The 20,335-nt window shown below is 44.4% G+C and overlaps 1 protein-coding gene across 1 annotated transcript in view; it reads left to right on the forward strand.

The window, feature by feature from the left end:
- The window catches only part of srrm4 (serine/arginine repetitive matrix 4), a 364,697-nt gene extending 344,652 nt beyond the window's left edge, over nucleotides 1-20,045 (forward strand). The window contains exons 9-13 of the mRNA XM_078421767.1: nucleotides 6,209-6,567; nucleotides 10,180-10,410; nucleotides 12,503-12,613; nucleotides 15,576-15,716; nucleotides 19,084-20,045. Of these exons, the coding sequence (XP_078277893.1) occupies nucleotides 6,209-6,567; nucleotides 10,180-10,410; nucleotides 12,503-12,613; nucleotides 15,576-15,716; nucleotides 19,084-19,453 (1,212 nt within the window). The 3' untranslated portion in view covers nucleotides 19,454-20,045. The remainder of the gene's footprint in view (nucleotides 1-6,208; nucleotides 6,568-10,179; nucleotides 10,411-12,502; nucleotides 12,614-15,575; nucleotides 15,717-19,083) is intronic.
- The last annotated feature ends 290 nt before the right edge of the window (nucleotides 20,046-20,335 follow it).

Here is a 20,335-nt window from a genome sequence, read left to right on the forward strand (position 1 = left end):
CAGTGATTTGGCTTCCACTGCCCTCTGTGGCAGATTCCACAAATTCACAACTCTCTGGGTGAAAGCGTTTTTTCTCATCTCAGTTTTAAATAGCCTCCCCTTTATTCTAAGACTGTGGCCCCTGGTTCTGGACTCGCCCAACATTGGGAACATTTTTCCTGCGTCTAGCTTGTCCAGTCCTTTTATAATTTTATATGTTACCTTCTGTTGTCCTATGAAAGTTTCCCAATCCTCTGGCTTCCCGCTACTCTTTGCTGTGTTATACATCTTTTCTTTTCGTTTTATTCCATCCATAACTTCCCTTGTCAGCCACGGTTGCCTCCTACTCCCCTTAGAATCTTTCTTCCTTTTTGGAATGAAATGATCCTGCATCTTCCGGATTATGCCCAGAAATTCCTGCCATTGCTGTTCCACCGTCATTCCTGCTAGGATCCCTTTCCAGTCTATCTTGGCCAGCTCCTCTCTCATGCCTTCATAGTCCCCTTTGTTCAACCACAACACTGACACTTCCGATTTAACCCTCTCCTTCTCAAATTGCAGATTAAAACGAATTATATTATGATCCCTCCAAACCTGTCCTATCCTTGTACCTATCCAACGACGGGATAGTCCCAGCCGTAACTACCTCCTCTGGAAGCTTGTTCCATACACCCACAACACTTTGTGTGAAAAGGTTACCCCTTGGATTCCAAATAAATCTTTTCCCCTTCACCTTGAACCTATGTCCTCTGGTCCTCGATTCCCCTACTCTGGGCAAAAGACTCTGTGCATCTACCCGATCAATTCCTCTCATGATTTTATACACCTCCGTAAGATCTCCCCTCATCCTCCTGCACTCCATGGAATAGAAACGCAGCCTACTCAACCTCTCCCTACAGCTCACGCCCTCTAGTCATGGCAACATCCTCGTAAATCTTTTCTGAATTCTTTCAAGCTTGACAATATCTTTCCTATAACATGGTGCCCAGAACTGAACACAATATTCTAAATGTGGTCTCACCAACGTCTTATACAACTGCAACATGACCTTCCAACTTCTATACTCAATACTCTGACTGATGAAGGCCAAAGTGCCAAAAGCCTTTTTGACCACCTTATCTACCTGTGACTCGACCTTAAAGGAACCACGCACCTGTGCTCCTAGATCCCTCTGCTCTACAACACTACCCAGAGGCCAACCATTTACCATTCACTAGCCCTTATTCGACATCCCAAAATGCGACACCTCGCATTTCTCTGTATTAAATTCCATCAACCATTCCTCAGCCCACCTGGCCAATCGATCCAGATCCTGCTGCAATCTTTCACAACCATCTACACTATCTGCAAAACCACTAACTTTTGTATCATCGGCAAACTTGCTAATCTTCCCCTGTGTCTTCTCATCCAAATCGTTGATGTAGATGACAAACAGTAACGGGCCCAGCACCGAACCCTGAGGCACACCACTAGTCACAGGCCTCCAGTCCGAGAAGCAACCTTCCACCATCACCCTCTGCTTCCTTCCATGGAGCTAATTGCTATACATTCAGCTATCTCTCCTTGGATCCCACCTTGTCGAGCGCCTTACTGAAGTCCATGTACACAACATCTACAGCTCTGCCCTCATCAACCTTTTTGGTCACGTCTTCAAAAAAATCAATCAGATTTGTGAGACACGACCTCCCACGTACAAAACCATGCTGACTGTCCCAAATTAGCCCTTGCCCATCTAAATGCCTGTATATCCTATCAATCAGAATACTCTCCAGTAACTTACCAACTACAGATGTTAAGCTCACCGGCCTATAGTTCCCAACATTTTCCCTGCAGCCCTTCTTGAAAAGAGGTACAACATTTGTCACCCTCCAATCCTCTGGCACCTCTCCTGTATTTATGGACGACTCGTAAATTTCAACCAGGGCTCCCACAATTTCCTCACTAGTTTCCCACAATGTCCTCGGATATATCTAATCAGGCTCTGGAGATTTGTCTACCTTCAAACACGACAGTACCTTCAGTACTTCTTCAATGGTAACAGTGACTGCTCTCAAGACACTTCCAGTGACTGCTCCAATTCCCTCTGTCCTACTGTCTTTTTCCTCAGTAAATACAGAGGAGAAATATTCATTGAGGACCTTGCCCATCTCCTATGGCTCCACACAGAGGTGACCGCTTTGATTCCTGAGAGGTCCCACTCTCTCCCTAGTTACCCTTTTCCTCCTTATGTATTTATTAAATCTTTTAGGATTGTCCTTAATGCTACCCGCCAGAGCTATCTCCTGGCCCCTTTTTGTCCTTCTGATTTCCTTTTTTAGTTTACTCGTTAGTTCCCGAAACTCCCCCAGGGATGCACTTGATCCCAGTTGTCTATACCTATCCCATGCATCCTTCTTGTTTTTGACTAACGTCTCAATTTCCCTCGTCAGCCAAGCTTCCTTACATTTGCCTGCTTTGCCCTTCACTCTAACGGGGACATTACTGAGCTTTCGTCAGTACACTTTTAAATTCATCCCACTTGGCTGATGTTCCTTTCCCCTCTAATAACCTGCTCTAGTCAACTTGAGCGAGACCTTCTCTCACCCCCTCAAAGTCAGCCTTTCCCCAGTTGAGCATTTTAACATGTGGACCCTCTCCGTCCCGATCCATAACTATCTTAAACATAATCGAACTGTGGTCACTGGTCCCAAAAGGCTCCTCCACACACACTTCATTAACTTGCCCTTCCCAATTTTCCAATACTAGATCCAGCGTTGCCCTCTCACATGTGGGAGCCTCCACACACTGCTTAAGAAAACTCTCCTGAACACTTTTGAGGAGTTGCACCCCATCTAAACCCTTCACACTATGATTTTCCCGGTCTATATTGGGAAAGTTAAAATCCCCGACTGCAACAACCTTATTTGACCTAAGGGGTGATCTTATAGAGGTGTGGAAGATCATGAGTCCTTTACTCAGAGTAGGGGAATTGAGAAGCAGAAGTCATAGGTTTAAGGTGAAAGGGGAAAGATTTAATAGAATCCTAGATAGACACAAAAACCTGGAGTAACTCAGCGGGTCAGAGAGAAAAGGAATAGGTGACGTTTCGGGTCAGGACCCTTCTTCAGAACCTTCTTCAGATTAATAGAATCCTGATGGGCAGCTTTTATTATGCAAGGGTGGTGTGTATAAACATTTTTTACACAAAAGGCAAGCTGCCAGAAGAGGTACTTGAGGGAGGTACTGTAACAGCATTTAAAAGACATTTGGAAAGGTACGTGGATAGGATACGTTTAGAGGGAGATGGGCCAAATGCTGGCAGGTGGGACTAGTGTAGATGGGCCATCTTCGTCGGCGTGGGCAAGTTTGGCCGAAGGGCCTGCTTCCACACTATGGAAATGTACTCCTCGGCATCAAAAGATTTTCTTGAAGAAATAATTCCTGAATTTAATTTCAACATTGATTCTTAAAGCCCAGTTCCCTTTAGAAGATTCTTCTGCAGGCACAGAGTCCATTTACCCCATTATTTTAAAGCCAATCACATCAACATGACCTTCAGATTCCAAGGAATAAATTTACACATATCTCACATTATTGAAAATGTCCCACTCAACCTTATCAAGGCAAGGCTGAGATCTACATTCCTCTTTTACCCAATTAAAGTTAATTCACTTCTATGTTCCTGTAATCACAAACTAACCTGATTTTATTGGACATTGCAAAAATAATCTTTTGAAGGGCATAAAAACTTCTACGTTTTAACCCCATCAGTGATCTAGTATTGGTATCGATAACTCACATTGACTCAGACTCACAGTGCACCCCAAAACCTAATTACCTTTAATAATGACAGTCTCAACTAATGGACACAGGTCCCTTTTCCATTTCCGTGACTGCTAATCTCTTCATTGCAATTTGCCTGGTTGTCAGAATGTCTGTAGGCACTTAAATGGTAATCCATGTGCTTTTTGGATGACATTTAATTCATCTCTTGCCTGACTAGAATTATACATACGCTGAATCGGATCTTGCCAGCAGGGTTCTTTCTTTGAAGGGATTCACTAAACTGACTGTTGTTCAAATAATGATCCTACAACTCCAAGGACACTTTCATCAAAATCATCTGTTCATTTCAAATTACTTTAAAAATCCAAATTTATGCTGCCCACACTGCCAGAACGCTGGTCTTATCTTAATTACTTGTCGGATATGTAACCACTATATCAAAGTGCCTAATAACGAGGAACTTTGTCAAAATTTTACTGAAACCACAAATCAATTTGTAGACATCAGCTCTGCTGATTGCATTACCTCATCAAATAATTGCTACCAATTTACTGCTTTTAAACTCCTGTTAAACTGCTGCACATAACTTTGTGACTTCTTAATAAATGTCGACACCATTCTCTTCATCACATTGACGACTGCCTTTTCCTGTGGTTGGGAATTGCACATCCCAGAGTCATCATTCCTCCCTCCCTCCCTCATCCCAAAAACAAAAGGTTGGTTATCTTTTATTGGGGATCATTGAATTTTGTCTTTCCACATTCCTGGAGGTGGTACAAACATTTATCCTCTCATTCTAAACTCACAGTTTAAATTAAGTAGCCCACAATAATATGACCTTTCCAATTGTTGTTCCTCGTTGGAGCCTTTACTCAAAAATCCCAAATTTGCCCTTGCATGTTTTTAATGGCTCTCATAACAAGCTGGTGTCCACAAGTATGTAAATTATATTTGTTGTGAAATGATTATCGCACTGTAATATTTCCTGTGAATGTGTAAAAATACTACTAGAGAGTTCGTTCACACATCTTATGTCTCCGATGTTGCATTGATCTTAGACTTGGTAATTTAACAAATTGAATTGTATTATGATTGATTTTCACACACTATCAGTTTACTGCTCCATTATACACAAGAATATCGAGTTATAATTTCCCTTAGTATCCTGTGTCACGTCGAGTTGGAAGCAATTATTGGTTGCTAAAACAAAAAGAGGCATAGCTATGTAACTCCAGCTCCTAAAATGGCGATCGCCCACATGTACTCCACAAATGTTAATCTTTGAGTTTTAAAAACACTTCTTAATTCATAGTCCGTGAATTCATGTGAATCCTAAATTTATAAGGATAGAGATGAAACTGGGAACATGTTGCTTCCCTCCTGGGTTCTGACAGTGATGAGTGGACTGTTATCTTCTGTTTTAATCTAAACTTAAATGCTACAAAAATCCCACACAAATGTTAACTGGGTTAACATTTCTACATGAGCCTATTTGAAATGTACATAACAAATGGCATTGTTAAATCAAATCCTTAAACCATGTTATTATAACCTGGAGGCCTGTGAACCATTCTCACAACAAATGAGATCCTCTGAAGTCTGTTGCTTGAACACTCTGCAAGTCATTGTTAAGGTTTTACCAACAAGACAATTAAAAATTGTGAATAATGTCTGACAAACCTCTGACATTTTTTTGAAGCTAATACTCCCAAAACAATTGAATTAGATTTAAAGCAACAAAAAGAATCAGTCGTAAAAAAAAAAGGGATTGGACAGGGTTTTGTGTCTTTTTTCTTGTCATTTGAGACTCTAACGATGCACTTATGTTGCCCGCTCTTCCCTTTTTCTTACACCTTACCTACTTAAGGAGGAATTCTTGATTGGTAAGTCGATGCTACCCGCAGACTAGGGATTTATTATAGGTCGCTGGACAGAATAGATTTCTTCTGCAGGAAACACAACTAAAGCTGTACCTTTCAAGAGGGGCTTTTTTAGTTAAAGTGATGGTCTATTTGTTTTGCGATTTTTATTTCATACATAAATCTCATTTTGTGATGTTTGTTCATTGTCCTTTTTAATACCACGCTTACTGGGGCCTGTTGGTTTTCTCCTTTTAATGCAGTATGTAATCCTGTACGCTCACCTGATTTTACTTCCCTCACACCCTACATATCATTTTTTTGTGTTTCCCTTTTATTTTAATTTGAAGGAAAAAAATGCTCATTTCTTTTTCTCTCTCCTGTCATTCTTCTTTTATCATCATATCGTTCGCATGCTTTTTTTAAAAAAGAAAAAAAGAAAAAGAAAAAATGCATGATGTCTAAGTCGACGAGTTTTCATGTTGGAAAGAGTTTATTTTGTGTTTGGGGGTTAGGTGCCTTTAACAGTAGAGAGTGCATCGTACAGGTTGAAGTCTGTCCCAGCAACACTGTGCCACGTAACAGCACCATGCTTCTGTTTGCAGATATGCAAGTCAGAGTCCTCTGGCCGCAAGCATGTGAAGGAAGAATACAGCAAACCTGATGATGTGCCCAGCCAGAATGGAACCTACCATGATTATGACTCGGGCAATGATACAGCTTCGTCCCCTTCAACCAAAGCTCCCTCATCCAGATCGCAAACTGAGGGAGAGAAAGGGCAGATCCTCGACCACAGTGCAGAGTTAGGCAGCCAGACACCTTCTCCAGGCAAGCTACAGCTCGGTGACGCAGAGCCGGGTTCAGATTCAGGCAACTCGGTGACCAGCTGCTCCTCTCCATGCAAAGTGGTGGCCTCGTCTCCAAGGACATCTCCAGCTTGCCAGCCGGACAAAGGGGCCAGGAGGTAGGTCCTTTCACAGTCGGGGAAGGTCCAAAAGAAATGGAGGTGGCTGAAGTCATTCAGCTCCAGGCAGGGTGGAAATGATGCAAACTGAAAGCCTACACTAGTCCTTGGCAGCAGACCATCTAAATGCCTTCCTGCCCTGGTACCATGGTGCCTGGAAAAAGGAGTGTGATGTTGCTACTACTGTGGCTCCAGCCCCTCACAGGGTAGCTAACTCTGAAGTCACATCCTAGCCAGTTTGTATTCGCTAAATGGTAGTAAGCTGAATCTTCCACGTGATAAAATATCCCTGTGGTGCTGTTAGGAAAGGAGTTCCAGGATTTTGACCTGTTATCATATTTTTTATTTTATTTTTTTATATTTCAGATACAGCGCGGAAACAGGCCTTTTCGGCCCACCAAGTCCGCACCGCCCAGTGATCCCCGCACACTAACACTATCCTACACACACTAGGGACAATTTTTACATTTACCCAGTCAATTAACCTACATACCTGTACGTCTTTGGAGTGTGGGAGGAAACCGAAGATCTCGGAGAAAACCCACGCAGGTCACGGGGAGAACGTACAAACTCCTTACAGTACAGCACCCGTAGTCAGGATCGAACCTGAGTCTCCGGAGCTGCATTCGCTGTAAAGCAGCAACTCTACCGCTGCGCTACTGTGCCGCCAGTTATCAATGACCTGTTATCAATGAAGAGCCAAACATATGTTTCCAGAGAGAGTGATTGGTGGCTTGGAGCTGGTGATATTCCAAGTCTATCCAACCTCTCCCTGTAGCTGAAACCCTTCAATCCAGGCAGCGTTCTGGTAAACCTCCACTGCACCCTCTCCAAAGCCTTCACATCTTTCCTGTAATGGGAGGACCAGAACTGCAGACCTGAACTGGGTTTAGTACATAGAACATAGAACAGTGAGGCACAGGAATGGGCCCGTCAGCCCACAAGGTTTGTGAATGCCATAATGCCAAGTAAAAATGATCTCTTATGCCCACAGGATCCATATCCCTCTATTCCCTGCACTTTAATGTTGCTATCTAAAAGGCTCTAATATGCCACTGTTGTATCTGCTTACACCAGCATCCCAGCAATGAATTTCACACCCCCACTACTCTCTATGTAAAAAAAATGTGCCCCACACATCTCCATTAAAATATCCCCGCCTCACCTCATAGTTATGCCCTCCAATACTTGACACTTCCAATCTAGAGGAAAAGATTCTGACTGTCTATTGCATCTATGACTCTTTTAATTCTATATCCTTCCATCGGGTGTCTCCTCAACCTCTGGCATTGTAGAGAAAACAATGCAATCTATCCAACCTCTCCCTGGAGCTGAAACTATCTAATCCGGGCAGCATTCTGGTAAACCTCCTTGGCATCCTCCTTCCCAGCTCCTCCACATCTTTCCTGCAATGGAGCGACCAGAAGTCCAAGCAATATTCCAAATGCAGCCAACACAACATCCTATGGAGCTGCATCATGACTTTCCTTTAAACCCAAAGCCTATCTATGCATCTCATAATTCTATATACTTCTGTCAGGTCTCCCCTCAACCTTTGGTATTCATAGAGTCATACAACTAGGAAACAAGGTCATCGGCCCAACTTGCGCATACCGACCAACATGCCCCATCTACTAGTCCCACCTGCCTGCGTTTGGCCCATAGCCTTCTAAACTAGTCCTATCCATGTACCTGTCAAAATGTTTTTCTTAACATTTTGATAGTACCTGCCTAAACCACTCCTCTGGTAACTTGTTCTATATACCAACCGCCCATTGCGTTAAAAAATTGCCCCTCGGGTTCCTATTAAATCTTTCCTCCCTCACCTTAAATCTATTTCTCCTTGTTCTTGATTCCTCGACTTTGGATAAAAGACTTTGTGCATTTACCCAGTCTATTCCTCTCATGATATTTTACACCTCTAATAAGATCACTCCTCATTTTCCTGTGCTCCAAGGAATACAATCCTAGCCTGCTCAACCTCTCTCTATAGCTCAGGCCCTCGAGGCAACTTCCTTGTAAATCTTTTCAGTCCCCTTTCCAGCTAAACAATATATTTCCTATAACAGGGTGACCAAAACTGAACACAATACTCCAAATATACCCTCACAATGTCTTGAACAACTGTAACAAAACCTCCCAACCTCTATACGCAATACTCTGTCTGATGTAGGCCAATGTGCCGAAAGCCTTCTTGACCACCCTATCTACTTGTGTCACCACTATAAAGGAACTGTGTACCTGCACTCCTGGGTTCCCCTGCTCTACAACACTCCCCAATGCCATTCCATTCACTGTGTAGGTCCAGCTCCTGTGTAGGTTAGAGTTCTAAAAATGCAACACCTTACATTTCTCTGCATTAAACTCCATTAACCTTCCCTCAGCCACTTGCCCAACCAATCAAGATCCTGTTGCAATTTTTGATAAACATCTTCACTATCTACAACACCACCCATTTTATTGTTATCTGCCAACTTACTAATCATGCCTTGTAAGTTCTCATCCAAATCATTGATATAGATGACAAACAGTAACGGGCCCAGCTCTGAACCCTGAGGCACAGCACTAGTCACAGGCCTCCAGTCCGAGAAGCAACCTTCCACCATCAACCTCTGCTTCCTTCCATTAAACCAATTTTCTATCCATTCAGCTATCTCTCCTTGGATCCCATGCAATCTAACCTTCCAGAGCAGCCGAACATGAGGAACCATAGCAAATTTTGCTGAAATCCACATCGACGACATCTACAACTCAGTCTTTAGGCCAGTGGTGATTCCTAAGATGTTGACAATGTTTTTTTGATGGTGCTATATTATTAAATATCAAGGAAAGAGGTTGAAACTCTGTCCTGCGGCAAATGATGACAGTCGGGCATTATCTTAATTGCCACTAAGCAGTCCATGTGGGATTGTTTCTGTGAACCTTTCCCCTGTAAGTGTGAACTGCCTCATTTGCTGAGGAGTTGCAAATGGAATTGAACTTTGCACAATCATCATCCATGCCCAAACTTCCTCTGATGGAAGGAAGGTCGTTGTTTCACCAGCGGAAGACAGTTGGACCCTAAAGAACTCCTGCAGCTATGCTTCGTGGCCAAGATAATTGGCCTGCAAAAAACACAGGCATCTCATTTCATGTCCGAAATGAACTATATAGAGAGTTTTACCCTTGATCAAAACTGAGCAATTTAACTAAATCTTCTCAAGGTTACACTTTGCTAACTTAGTATCAGGAACAGTCAACCCAATTTGGTTCTAGAACCAATTACTTCGAGATGGCGACTCACCAACATTAGGGATTTGATTTATCATTGTTGGTGGTGAAACATGTCTATTTATTGTTGATAGGGACTAACCAATGGTCTTAACCTTTTCATGTTGGTGATTCAACATACTGTTTGGTTTCTGGTGTCATGCTTGAAATAGATTTTTTTCATGAGATAAAATACTAAGATTGAGTTCTAGTCAAGAGAAGAAAAGGCCTCAGTAGCTGGACAGCATTTTAGCCTGTCATGCATTTTCATATTTTCATGTTCCACGGTTATCTTTGGTTTATGGAAGCCATGAAGTAATGGCAGTGCCAAAATTACACTGGCTTCTTTCTCATTAATTTCAGAGATTTACCTTCCTCGCACGGCTGCCCAACAACATCGGAGAGAAAGTCAAGTCCTTCCCCGTCACCTGCCAAGAATTCTCCCAGGAGACATCGTTCGAGAAGTGACTCTCGGAGCAGCAGTGAGCGGCACAGGAGTTCCCGCAGCTACACCTGCTCTTCCCGCTCACGCTCACCTGAGTACAAGTCAAACACAAAATATTCAAGAAGCAGATCGCACTCCTCAGGGAAAAGGTTTGTCCAAATAGCAACCGAGAAAGAGTTAAGGGAATAGATGCCCTGATAGAATTGTGGAACTTGGTCTTAAAAAGCAGGAAAGTCCCACCAATTCAATCGCCCGTCAATTATAGAGAGAAGGAATGACCCTTCTTCTCGACCCAAAACATCACCCATTCCTTCTCTTCAGAGATGCTGCCTGTCCCGCTGAGTTACTTCAGATTTTTGTGTCTATCTCCGGTTTAATCCAGCATCTGCAGTTCCTTCCCACACCAGTCAATTATAGTTGAGAGCGCTCTCTCCTGGAGCTCCGACAATTGTGGCCTCGCATCACATCCCAGTGACTTGAGCAAGTGACAGGCCACATTGACATTTCAAGGGAGTAAGTGTAATCAATTGGAGATATGCAACAAGAGACACTAAACTGGATCCATTAACTGCCCTTTGAGATGGATATTGCATTATAGAGGGAACAGGGAAGTTCATCACAACCTGTCCAGTGCTCACACCCCCACCCTCAAAACTGCAGCTGTGCTTCAAACATGCTGTCTGTGTGGAGTTTGCACATTCTCCCCTTCACCGTGTTGGCTTCCATTGAGTGTTCTGGTTTCTTCCCACATCCCAAAGATATGCGGGATGCAAGGTAAATTAGCCGCAGTCTGAACAAGGGACTCGACCCAAAACGTCACCCTTCTCTCCGGAGATGCTGCCTGACCAGCTGAGTTACTCCAGCATTTTGTGTCTACCTTCAAGGCAAATTAGCCGCTGTGAATTGCCTCAAGTATGTAGGTGAGCAGTGGAATCTGGGGAGAGTTGATCGAAATGTGGGGTGAATAAAATTGGATGAGTGTAAATGGGTGATTTGTAGTCAGTGTAGACTCAATGTTTCTGGACTCTATGATAGCTTGGAACAGTTCATCCAATTGGCAGTGCAAGTTTGAGAGCATCTATTTCACGAGAGCTTGGCATTAGTGTGTGGAGTGTAATGTACCCTTGCACTCCAGTGATGTGTCAGTGTCAGTGCCAGTCCAGGGACACCTCTACTGCACCAGTGGGAAGTGCTCTACTTCAGCTTTCCCAGAACTTCATGGAGTCACACAGTACCTAACACATTCGTGCGGACCAAGATGTCCCATCTAAGCCAGTTCCATCTGCCTGCATTTCCCCCTCAATTTCTACAGTTTAAGAATAAGGGGTAGGCCATTGAGAACGGAGATGAGGAAAAACCTTTTCACCCAGAGAGTTTTGAATCGGTGGAATTCTCTGCCTCAGAAGGCAGTGGAGGCCGATTCTCTGGATGCTTTCAAGAGAGAGTTAGATAGAACTCTTAAAGATAGCAGAGTCAAGGGATATGGGGAGAAGGCAGGAACGGGGTACTGATTGTGGATGATCAGCCATGATCACAGTGAATGGCGGTGCTGGCTCGTAGGGCCGAATGGCCTACTCCTGCACCTATTGTCTATTGTCCATTGTCTATTGTGATCTTATAGAGGTGTACAAAATCATAAGAGGAATAGTTTGGGTAGATGCACAGCGTCTCTTGCACAGAGTAGGGGAAACGAGGACCAGAGGACATTGGGTCAAGGTGAAGGGGAAAAGATTTATTAGGAATCCGAGGGGTAACTTCTTCACACAAAGGGTGGTGGGTGTTTGGAACAAGCTGCCAGAGAAGGTAGTTGAGGCTGGGACAACGTTAAGACAGGTACATGGATATGACAGGTTTGGCGGGTTATGGATCAGGATCAAGCAAGTGGGACCAGGGTAGCTGGTCCATTTTGGCCAGTGTGGGCTAGTTGGGCCGAAGGGCCTGTTTCCACACTGTATCACTCTATGACTTTATGATTAGTGTAAATGGGTGTTTGATGGGAGGTTGGCACGGATTGTTTTTGTGGTTACTCTATGACTCTATGAATCTATAACTTTAGTTGTAGTGCAAAATACATCACTTTGTCAAGTTCCTGGATGCATTGAAGTGAAATTATTTCATCAACTTACATTTCAAATTGGTTTGCTGAAGAACATTTGTTGCCCAAATGGATAACTGCAGCTGCATATAAAGGCAAATGGACTCAAAAGTCAAGGGGGTTGATGTTACTTTGTGCCTGCCCAGGTCTTCTTCACGTTCTCTGAGCTATTCACCAAGATCCAGGAGGAGAAGTCCAGGAAGCAGAAGCTCCCGATCGCGACGTAGCCCAAGTTATTCAAGATACAGCCCAGAGAGGTAACTTATGAAGGGGTCGTTTAAAGAGCTGATTTTGCTGTGTGCAGCTGTATACATGTTATAGGGTTTGGTGGGTTACAGGCAAGGTCTATGCACAAGTTTCAGTGTGGGAAATTACTCAGTCTGTTAATGCTTGCACTATAATCTTCCCCAGATGCTTGATGCGCATCTGTTCCTAGTATCTCCTCTCCAAACTCAGAAAACAGCCATGTAGATGTTCCTCTTCCCAAATGCCTGCTAATTCCTGTAGAAAAGTAATAGGTTGGCAGGAGGATCCAGATGCTTTTCTACAGAAAAACAATTGGTTAGCAGGAGGTCTCCAGGGACCCCAGTGATTTTGTAAATGCTAATGGCATGTTGGCCTTCATAACAAGAGGATTTGAGTATAGGAGCAAGGAGGTCCTTCTGCAGTTGTATAGAGCCCTGGTGAGACCACATCTGGAGTATTGTGTGCAGTTTTGGTCTCCTAATTTGAGGAAGGACGTCCTTGCTATTGAGGCAGTGCAGCGTAGGTTCACGAGGTTGATCCCTAGGATGAAGGGACTGTCTTATGAGGAAAGATGGGAAAGACTGGGCTTGTATTCACTGGAGTTTAGAAGGATGAGAGGGGATCTTATAGAGACATATAAAATTATAAAAGGACTGGACAAGCTAGATGCAGGAAAAATGTTCCCAATGTTGGGGGCATCTAGAATCAGCGGCCACAGTCAAAGAATAAAGGGGAGGCCATTTAAAACTGAGGTGAGAAGAAACCTTCCCACCCAGAGAGTTGTGAATTTGTGGAATTCTCTGCCACAGAAGGCAATGGTGGCCAATTCACTGGATGAATTTAAAAGAGAGTTAGATAGAGTTCTAGGGGCTAGTGGAATCGAGGGATATGGGGAGAAGGCAGGCACGGGTTACTGATTGTGGATGATCAGCCATGATCACAATGAATGGCGGTGCTGGCTCGAAGGGCCGAATGGCCTCTTCCTGCACCTATTTTCTGTTTCTATGTTTCTGTGTGGTCGGCAGATGTTGGAGGCAGAAGTCCAGCTTTAATTTGCATAAACTAAATGTAAATAACTATTATGTCTATGGATGAGGATTCTTTATTTTGAACAGGATAAATACCAGAATTGGAACTGTCAAAAGTTGCCTCATACGTTTATGTATTTAATTACCATCCCTAGTAAGAAATAAACATGAATATTTAAACAGAGAAAACGCTGCTAATCTCATCCCACAAGTAGTATTGGCAACATTACTTCCAGTTAACCCCTCAGTGCCACCCAGCACTATAGTTATTTAATTTTGTACACTCTCCCTGTGTCCACGTGGGTTTTCTCTGAATGCTTCCATTCCCTCCCACACTCCAAAGATGAACAGGTTTGTAGGTTAATTGGCTTTGGTAAAATTGTGAGTGGGCCCCAGTGCGTAGTATAGTGCTAGTGTAAGGGGGGGGTCGCTGGTGGGTGGCGCGTACTCGGTGGGCTGAAGGGCCTGATTCCGCACTGTATCGCTAAAGTCTAAAGTAAAGTCTAAAGTCTAATCTGCAAACCATTAGCAGAGAAACAAAGGAACAGATGGATAATAAACTTATTTGATCTGATCTCTGGCGGCACGGTGGCGTAACGGTAGAGCTGCTGCCTTACAGCGCCGGAGACCCAGGTTCGATCCTGGCTACAGGCGCTGTCTTTTCGGATGTTGTACATTTTCCCCCTGACCCATGTGGGTTTTCTCCGAGATCTTCAGTTTCCTCCCACACTCCAAAGACGTAGAAGTTTGTAGGTTAATTGGCTTGGTCTAAATGTAAAATTGTCCCTAATGGGTGTAGGATAGTATTAATGTGCGGGGATCACTGTTGTGTGCGGACACGGTGGGCCGAAGGGCCTGTTTCCACGCTGTATCTCTAAACTAAACTAAACAATCCAGTTTGGCTTCTACTCTCATCCTGGTAGTTGCATGGTAGCTTAATACTGGAGTTTTTCATTGAAGACAGCGATCAATCATTATCAATGAATCTGCATCAGCAGCAGAACACCAAATGAGGACAAGCCCATTTGTGCAGTTTGAGAGCTATGGTGTTTCTGTCGTGTGTTGCAACCTATTCACCACATGTCAGGTCACAGGTTTACACACAGCATTATTTTGGGAAGGAAATGTATCCAATTTATTCCCCAGTCTCCAGGACTTATAGCTCAGAGAAGCATTTGAATTTCTTCCACTAACATCACACATACATACTGTAAAGGTTCAATGATACACTATTGTACAGCAACATAACTATGGTACAGTAGGGTGCAGCAGCATCAAGAGATGCCTGTTACTGCAATCTCCCTTCTTTCTTTTTCATTCCCCACAACAAAAAAAAATCTTTTTTTTATTCTTCATTTTATGAAATCCCATTTTACTTTTGTCTAAGTTTATGCTCGTCAACAACTCCCCCCCCCCCCCCCCAGCTTTGTACTCTTACTGTTTGTATGGAGTGTCATTCGAGTGGCAGGTTTGTTGGTCCTAACGTCTTTGGCTCCAGGGACGGGTCTAATCTGGTGTTAGGATTACCCACCTTTCTCATTCAGTTATCGAGTAAATGGGAAGTGTTTCTATTGAACAATACCGACCACACTCTCCCCCCACCCCACCAACCCCACCCCACCAGCCCCATCTGTAGATAACAACATCTAACAGATAATCTGAGGTTCAATTTCCACATGTCACGTCCGGCCTATCAACATTTTGACCAAACTGAAAGATGCAAGAACAGTCCAACTAACAATGAAACAAAAGGAGGAGACTGAGTGCAGTCGGGGATTAAACACAGGTGATGCCATTACACAGGTGATGCCATTACACAGGTGATGCCATTACACAGGTGATGCCATTACACAGGTGATGCCATTACAGTGAAAGACAAGTATCCAGTTGTCGGTGTGCTTCGGTTTTGTTTGAGAAGTTCTTGCTGTGATTTGTGATTGGATAGGGACCATGACAGAGGTCGGGATGGTAAGAAGTACGGGTCCCGGGAGAGGGATTCGAGGAGACGCCGCTCACGCTCATACTCCCCAATGAGGAAGCGCAGACGAAACTCTCCGAGTCACCTGGAGCCCCGCCGCATCACCAGGTCAGTGAAAGGTCACCCCGTTATTGAGAGGTGAATAAATCACCAGGTTTTCATAGATCAGTGTGGCAGCAAGGAGACATGCTCACCCATCTCACCCAGCGGTGGTAGAGGTCCCTGCAGGTCACTCTTTTCTGATGCTCATGCCAGCAACCCTTGGCTGCTTCCAATGTGGTTCCCCAGTCCTTTACTATTTCATCACTCTTGGTAGGGTCATAAGATCATAAGTGATATGAGCATAATTAGGCCATCCGGCCCATCAAGTCTACTCCCCCATTCAATCATGGCTGATCTATCTCTCCCTCCTAATCCCATTCTCCTGCATACATCCCTTAACCCTTGACAATAGACAATAGGTGCAGGAGGAGGCCATTCGGCCCTTCGAGCCAGCATCACCATTCACCATGATCATGGCTGATCATCCACAATCAGTACCCCGTTTCTGCCTTCTCCCCATATCCCTTGACACAGCTATCATTAAGAGCTCTATCTAACTCTCTCTTGAATGCATCCAGAGAATTGGCCTCCACTGCCTTCTGAGGCTGAGAATTCCACAGATTCACAACTCTCTGAGTGAAAAAGTTTTTCCTCATCAACGTTCTAAATGGCCCACCCCTTATTCTTTAACTGTGGCCCCTGGTTCGGGACTCCCCCAACATCGAGAACATGTTTCCTGCCTCTAGCTTGTCCAATAATCTTATATGTTTCAATAAGATACCCTCTCATCCTTCTAAATTCCAGTATACAAGCCCAGTCGCTCCAGTCTTTCAACATATGACAGTCCCGCCATTCCGGGAATTAACCTCATGAACCTACGCTGCACTCCCTCAATAGTAAGAATGTCCTTCCTCAAATTTGGAGACCAAAACTGCACTCAATACTCCAGGTGTGGCATCATTAGGGCCCTGTACAACTGCAGAAGGACCTCTTTGCTCCTATACTCAACTCCTCTTGTTATGAAGGCCAACATTCCATTGGCTTTCTTCACTGCTTGCTGTACCTGCACGCTTCCTTTCAGTGACTGATGCACTAGGACACCCAGATCTCGTTGTACGTCCCCTTTTGCTGATGACATAATTCGGAAAACAATCTGCCTTCCTGTTCTTGCCACCAAAGTGGATAACCTCACACTTATCCACATTAAACTGCATCTGCCCACTCACACAACCTGTCTACCCATAATAATCAAGAATCTATCTATGCCTTAAAAATATCCATTGACTTGGCCTCCACATTCATTTGTGGCAAAGAATTCCACAGATTCATCACCCTCTGACTAAAGAAAATCCTCTTCACCTCCTTCCTAAAGGAACGTCCTTTAATTCTGAGGCTATGACCTCTGGTCCTAGACTCTCCCACTGGTGGAAACATCCTCTCCACATCCACCCTATCCAAGCCTTGCACTATTCGGTAATTTTCAATGAGGTCCCCCCTCATCCTTCTTTGTTCCACCTGCTGTTTGCCTTTTATATGAAGAATATTTTCTGAGCATCAATGCTAACCTGCCTCTGTCAGCGTTTTCTCTGTCCATTTTCCCTCCCAGCTAATTAGCTACCATGAGGATGCCAATGACTTTTAATAGTAGTTAAGTAATTTGCACAGATGACTGGTAGGTTTTAGGTTTCGTATTAATTGTCAGTCAGGTTGTTTTTGGGCAATATTGGACTCGTGCACCAGTTCCAATCAAGTCAAAATTATCACCAGTCTAATCTGCCAATTTTTCGATGCCGAACTAATTGCTGACACAAATCATTATGAATCACAAATGAAATTATAGTCATTGTGTTTTGTATAACATCTTGGCTCACTTCCCACCTCGAGACTGTTTCACAGAATTCAGCAGTTTTAATGTACCAACAATTGCAAATTAGTTGGTTAAGGTGTATGGGAATAAAAGCACATCCCAAACCCACAATTTAACTCGGCAAAATGAAAATAATTTAAGAGATAACCTTTACTATTTCTAAAAGATTGATTGGTAGACAGGGTAGACAAGGAAACAGCAGAGAGATCTAAACAACCCAAGAATAGATTGGCAAAGTAACCATTTACCTATTTCTAAAATTACTGTTGATTCTACAATCTCATGGTCAAAAGGGGTTGAATCACAGTTGTCAGTGATTGGAGGCCATGTCTAATTCTTAATTTAGCTGGTCAATGGAACTGATTATTAAAGATAGACATATAAAGCTGGAGAAACTCATCGGGTCAGACCGCATCTCTGGATAGAAGGAATGGATGATGTTTCGGGTCAAGACTCTACTTCAGACTGAAGGAGGGTCTCGAGCTGAAACATCACCTATTCCTTTTCTCCAGAGATGCTGTCTGACCCGCTCAGTTACTCCAGCTTTTTTAGTCTATCTTCGGTTTAAACCAGCATCTGCAGTTCCTTCTCACACATCTCCCCATCATAAGGTGTGAAAACGAGACATCAAAGGAGATGCGTTTCAAGGAAAATGGAGAATAGATCAGTGTTAGCTCGGAGAAGGTGACAACAAAGCAAACAGGGATGACATTTATTCAGGGGGACAGTCAGACTGGTCGGAGAACTGGGAAGGAGGAGGGATGGAGAGAGAGGGAAAGCAAGGGTTACTTGAAGTTAGAGAAGTCAATGTTCATACTGCTGGGGTGTAAGCTGCCCAAGCGAAATATGAGGTACTGTTCCTCCAATTTGCGCTGGGCCTCACTCTGACAATGGAGAAGGCCCATGACAGAAAGGTCAGTGTGGGAATGGGAGGGGGAGTTAAAGTGTTTGGCATCAGGTAGGTTTAGGCAGACTGAGCAGCGAAACGATTGCCGAGCCTGCGCTTGGTCTGGCCGATATATGGGAGTCCACACGTGAGCAGCGGATATGCCTGATGCCCCCCTGATTACATTTCATCTCTGTGTGCTTCGTTGTCACCTTCTTCTACCGAACAATGATCTATGCTACATTTTCCTTGATCGCATCATCTCGTTTTCACACCTTAATCGAGTTTCACTGTAACTTAATTGGTACAGGTGACAATAAAAAGACCTTTGAGACCTCCCCCCTTCCATATCTCTAGACTCTCTCTCTCTGACTCTCAGTCTGAAGAAGGGTCTCGACCCAAAACGTCACCCATTCCTTCTCTCCAGAGATGCTGCCTGACCCGCTGAGATACTCCAGCATTGTGTGTCTATCTTCGGTGTAAACCAGCTTCTGCAGTTCCTTCCTACACGAACTGGTTGTCAACTTGAGTGTACAACAGTGGACCAATATACCACCTGATTAATGTCAACAAACGCTTCCAAATTCACCTCGTGTGTCTGATGAAAATGACCCCGATGTTGATGGTTGACAGTAGGTTGGTTCATGGGAGTGAGTCTGGTGTTTGTGTTTGTTTACCAGTGCTCGAAAGCGGCCCATCCCCTACTACAGACCCAGCCCCTCGTCCTCCAGCAGTGTGAGCAGCTACTCCTCCAGGTACAGCAGCCGGAGCCACAGCCGCACGACCAGCCGCAGCAGGACCCGCAGCTACAGCAGCAGGAGCCGCAGCTACAGCAGCAGCTCGGACAGAGGCCGCAGCCACAGCCACAGCCACAGCCACAGCCACAGACACAGACACAGCCACAGCCACAGCCACAGCCACAGCCACAGCCACAGCCACAGCCACAGCCACAGCCACAGCCACAGCCACAGCTCGAACAGAGGCCGCAGTACACGCAGCACCACCAGGAGTTACGATTCACACGACAGCTACGAGAGTCTGAGGCGTTGAGACGCGTCTCCCCATTACTGAACCCTCACTCTCCCGCTCCCCCCTCCCTCTCCCTCATTCTCCCCCTCCACCCTCCTCTCCCCCTCCCCTTCCCTCTTCCCACTCCCTCCCCCCTCACTCTCCCTCTCCTCCATATAATAACCATATAACCATATAACAACTACAGCACGGAAACAGGCCCGTTCGGCCCTACCAGTCCACGCCGACCACTCTCCCTGACCTAGTCTCATCTACCTGCACTCAGACCATAACCCTCTAATCCCCTCCTATCCATATACCTATCCAATTTACTCTTAAATAATAAAATCGAGCCTGCCTCCACCACTTCCACCGGAAGCCCATTCCATATAGCCAGCACCCTCTGAGTAAAGAAGTTACCCCTCATGTTACTCCTAAACTTTTGTCCCTCAATTCTGAAGCTATGTCCCCTTGTTGGAATCTTCCCCACTCTCAAAGGGAAAAGCCTACCCACGTCAACTCTGTCCGTCCCTCTCAAAATTTTAAAAACCTCTATCAAGTCCCCCCTCAACCTTCTACGCTCCAAAGAATAAAGACCCAACCTGTTCAACCTCTCTCTGTAGCTTAAGTGCTGAAACCCAGGCAACATTCTAGTAAATCTCCTCTGTACCCTCTCCATTTTGTCGACATCTTTCCTATAATTTGGCGACCAGAACTGCACACCATACTCCAGATTCGGCCTCACCAATGCCCTGTACAATTTTAACATTACATCCCAACTTCTATACTCGATGCTCTGATTTATAAAGGCAAGCATACCAAATGCCTTCTTCACCACCCTATCCACATGAGATTCCACCTTCAGGGAACAATGCACCGTTATTCCCAGATCCCTCTGTTCCACTGCATTCCTCAATTCCCTAC

The sequence above is a fragment of the Rhinoraja longicauda genome, chromosome 25 (assembly GCF_053455715.1).
Source record: "Rhinoraja longicauda isolate Sanriku21f chromosome 25, sRhiLon1.1, whole genome shotgun sequence".
Taxonomy (NCBI): domain Eukaryota; kingdom Metazoa; phylum Chordata; class Chondrichthyes; order Rajiformes; family Arhynchobatidae; genus Rhinoraja; species Rhinoraja longicauda.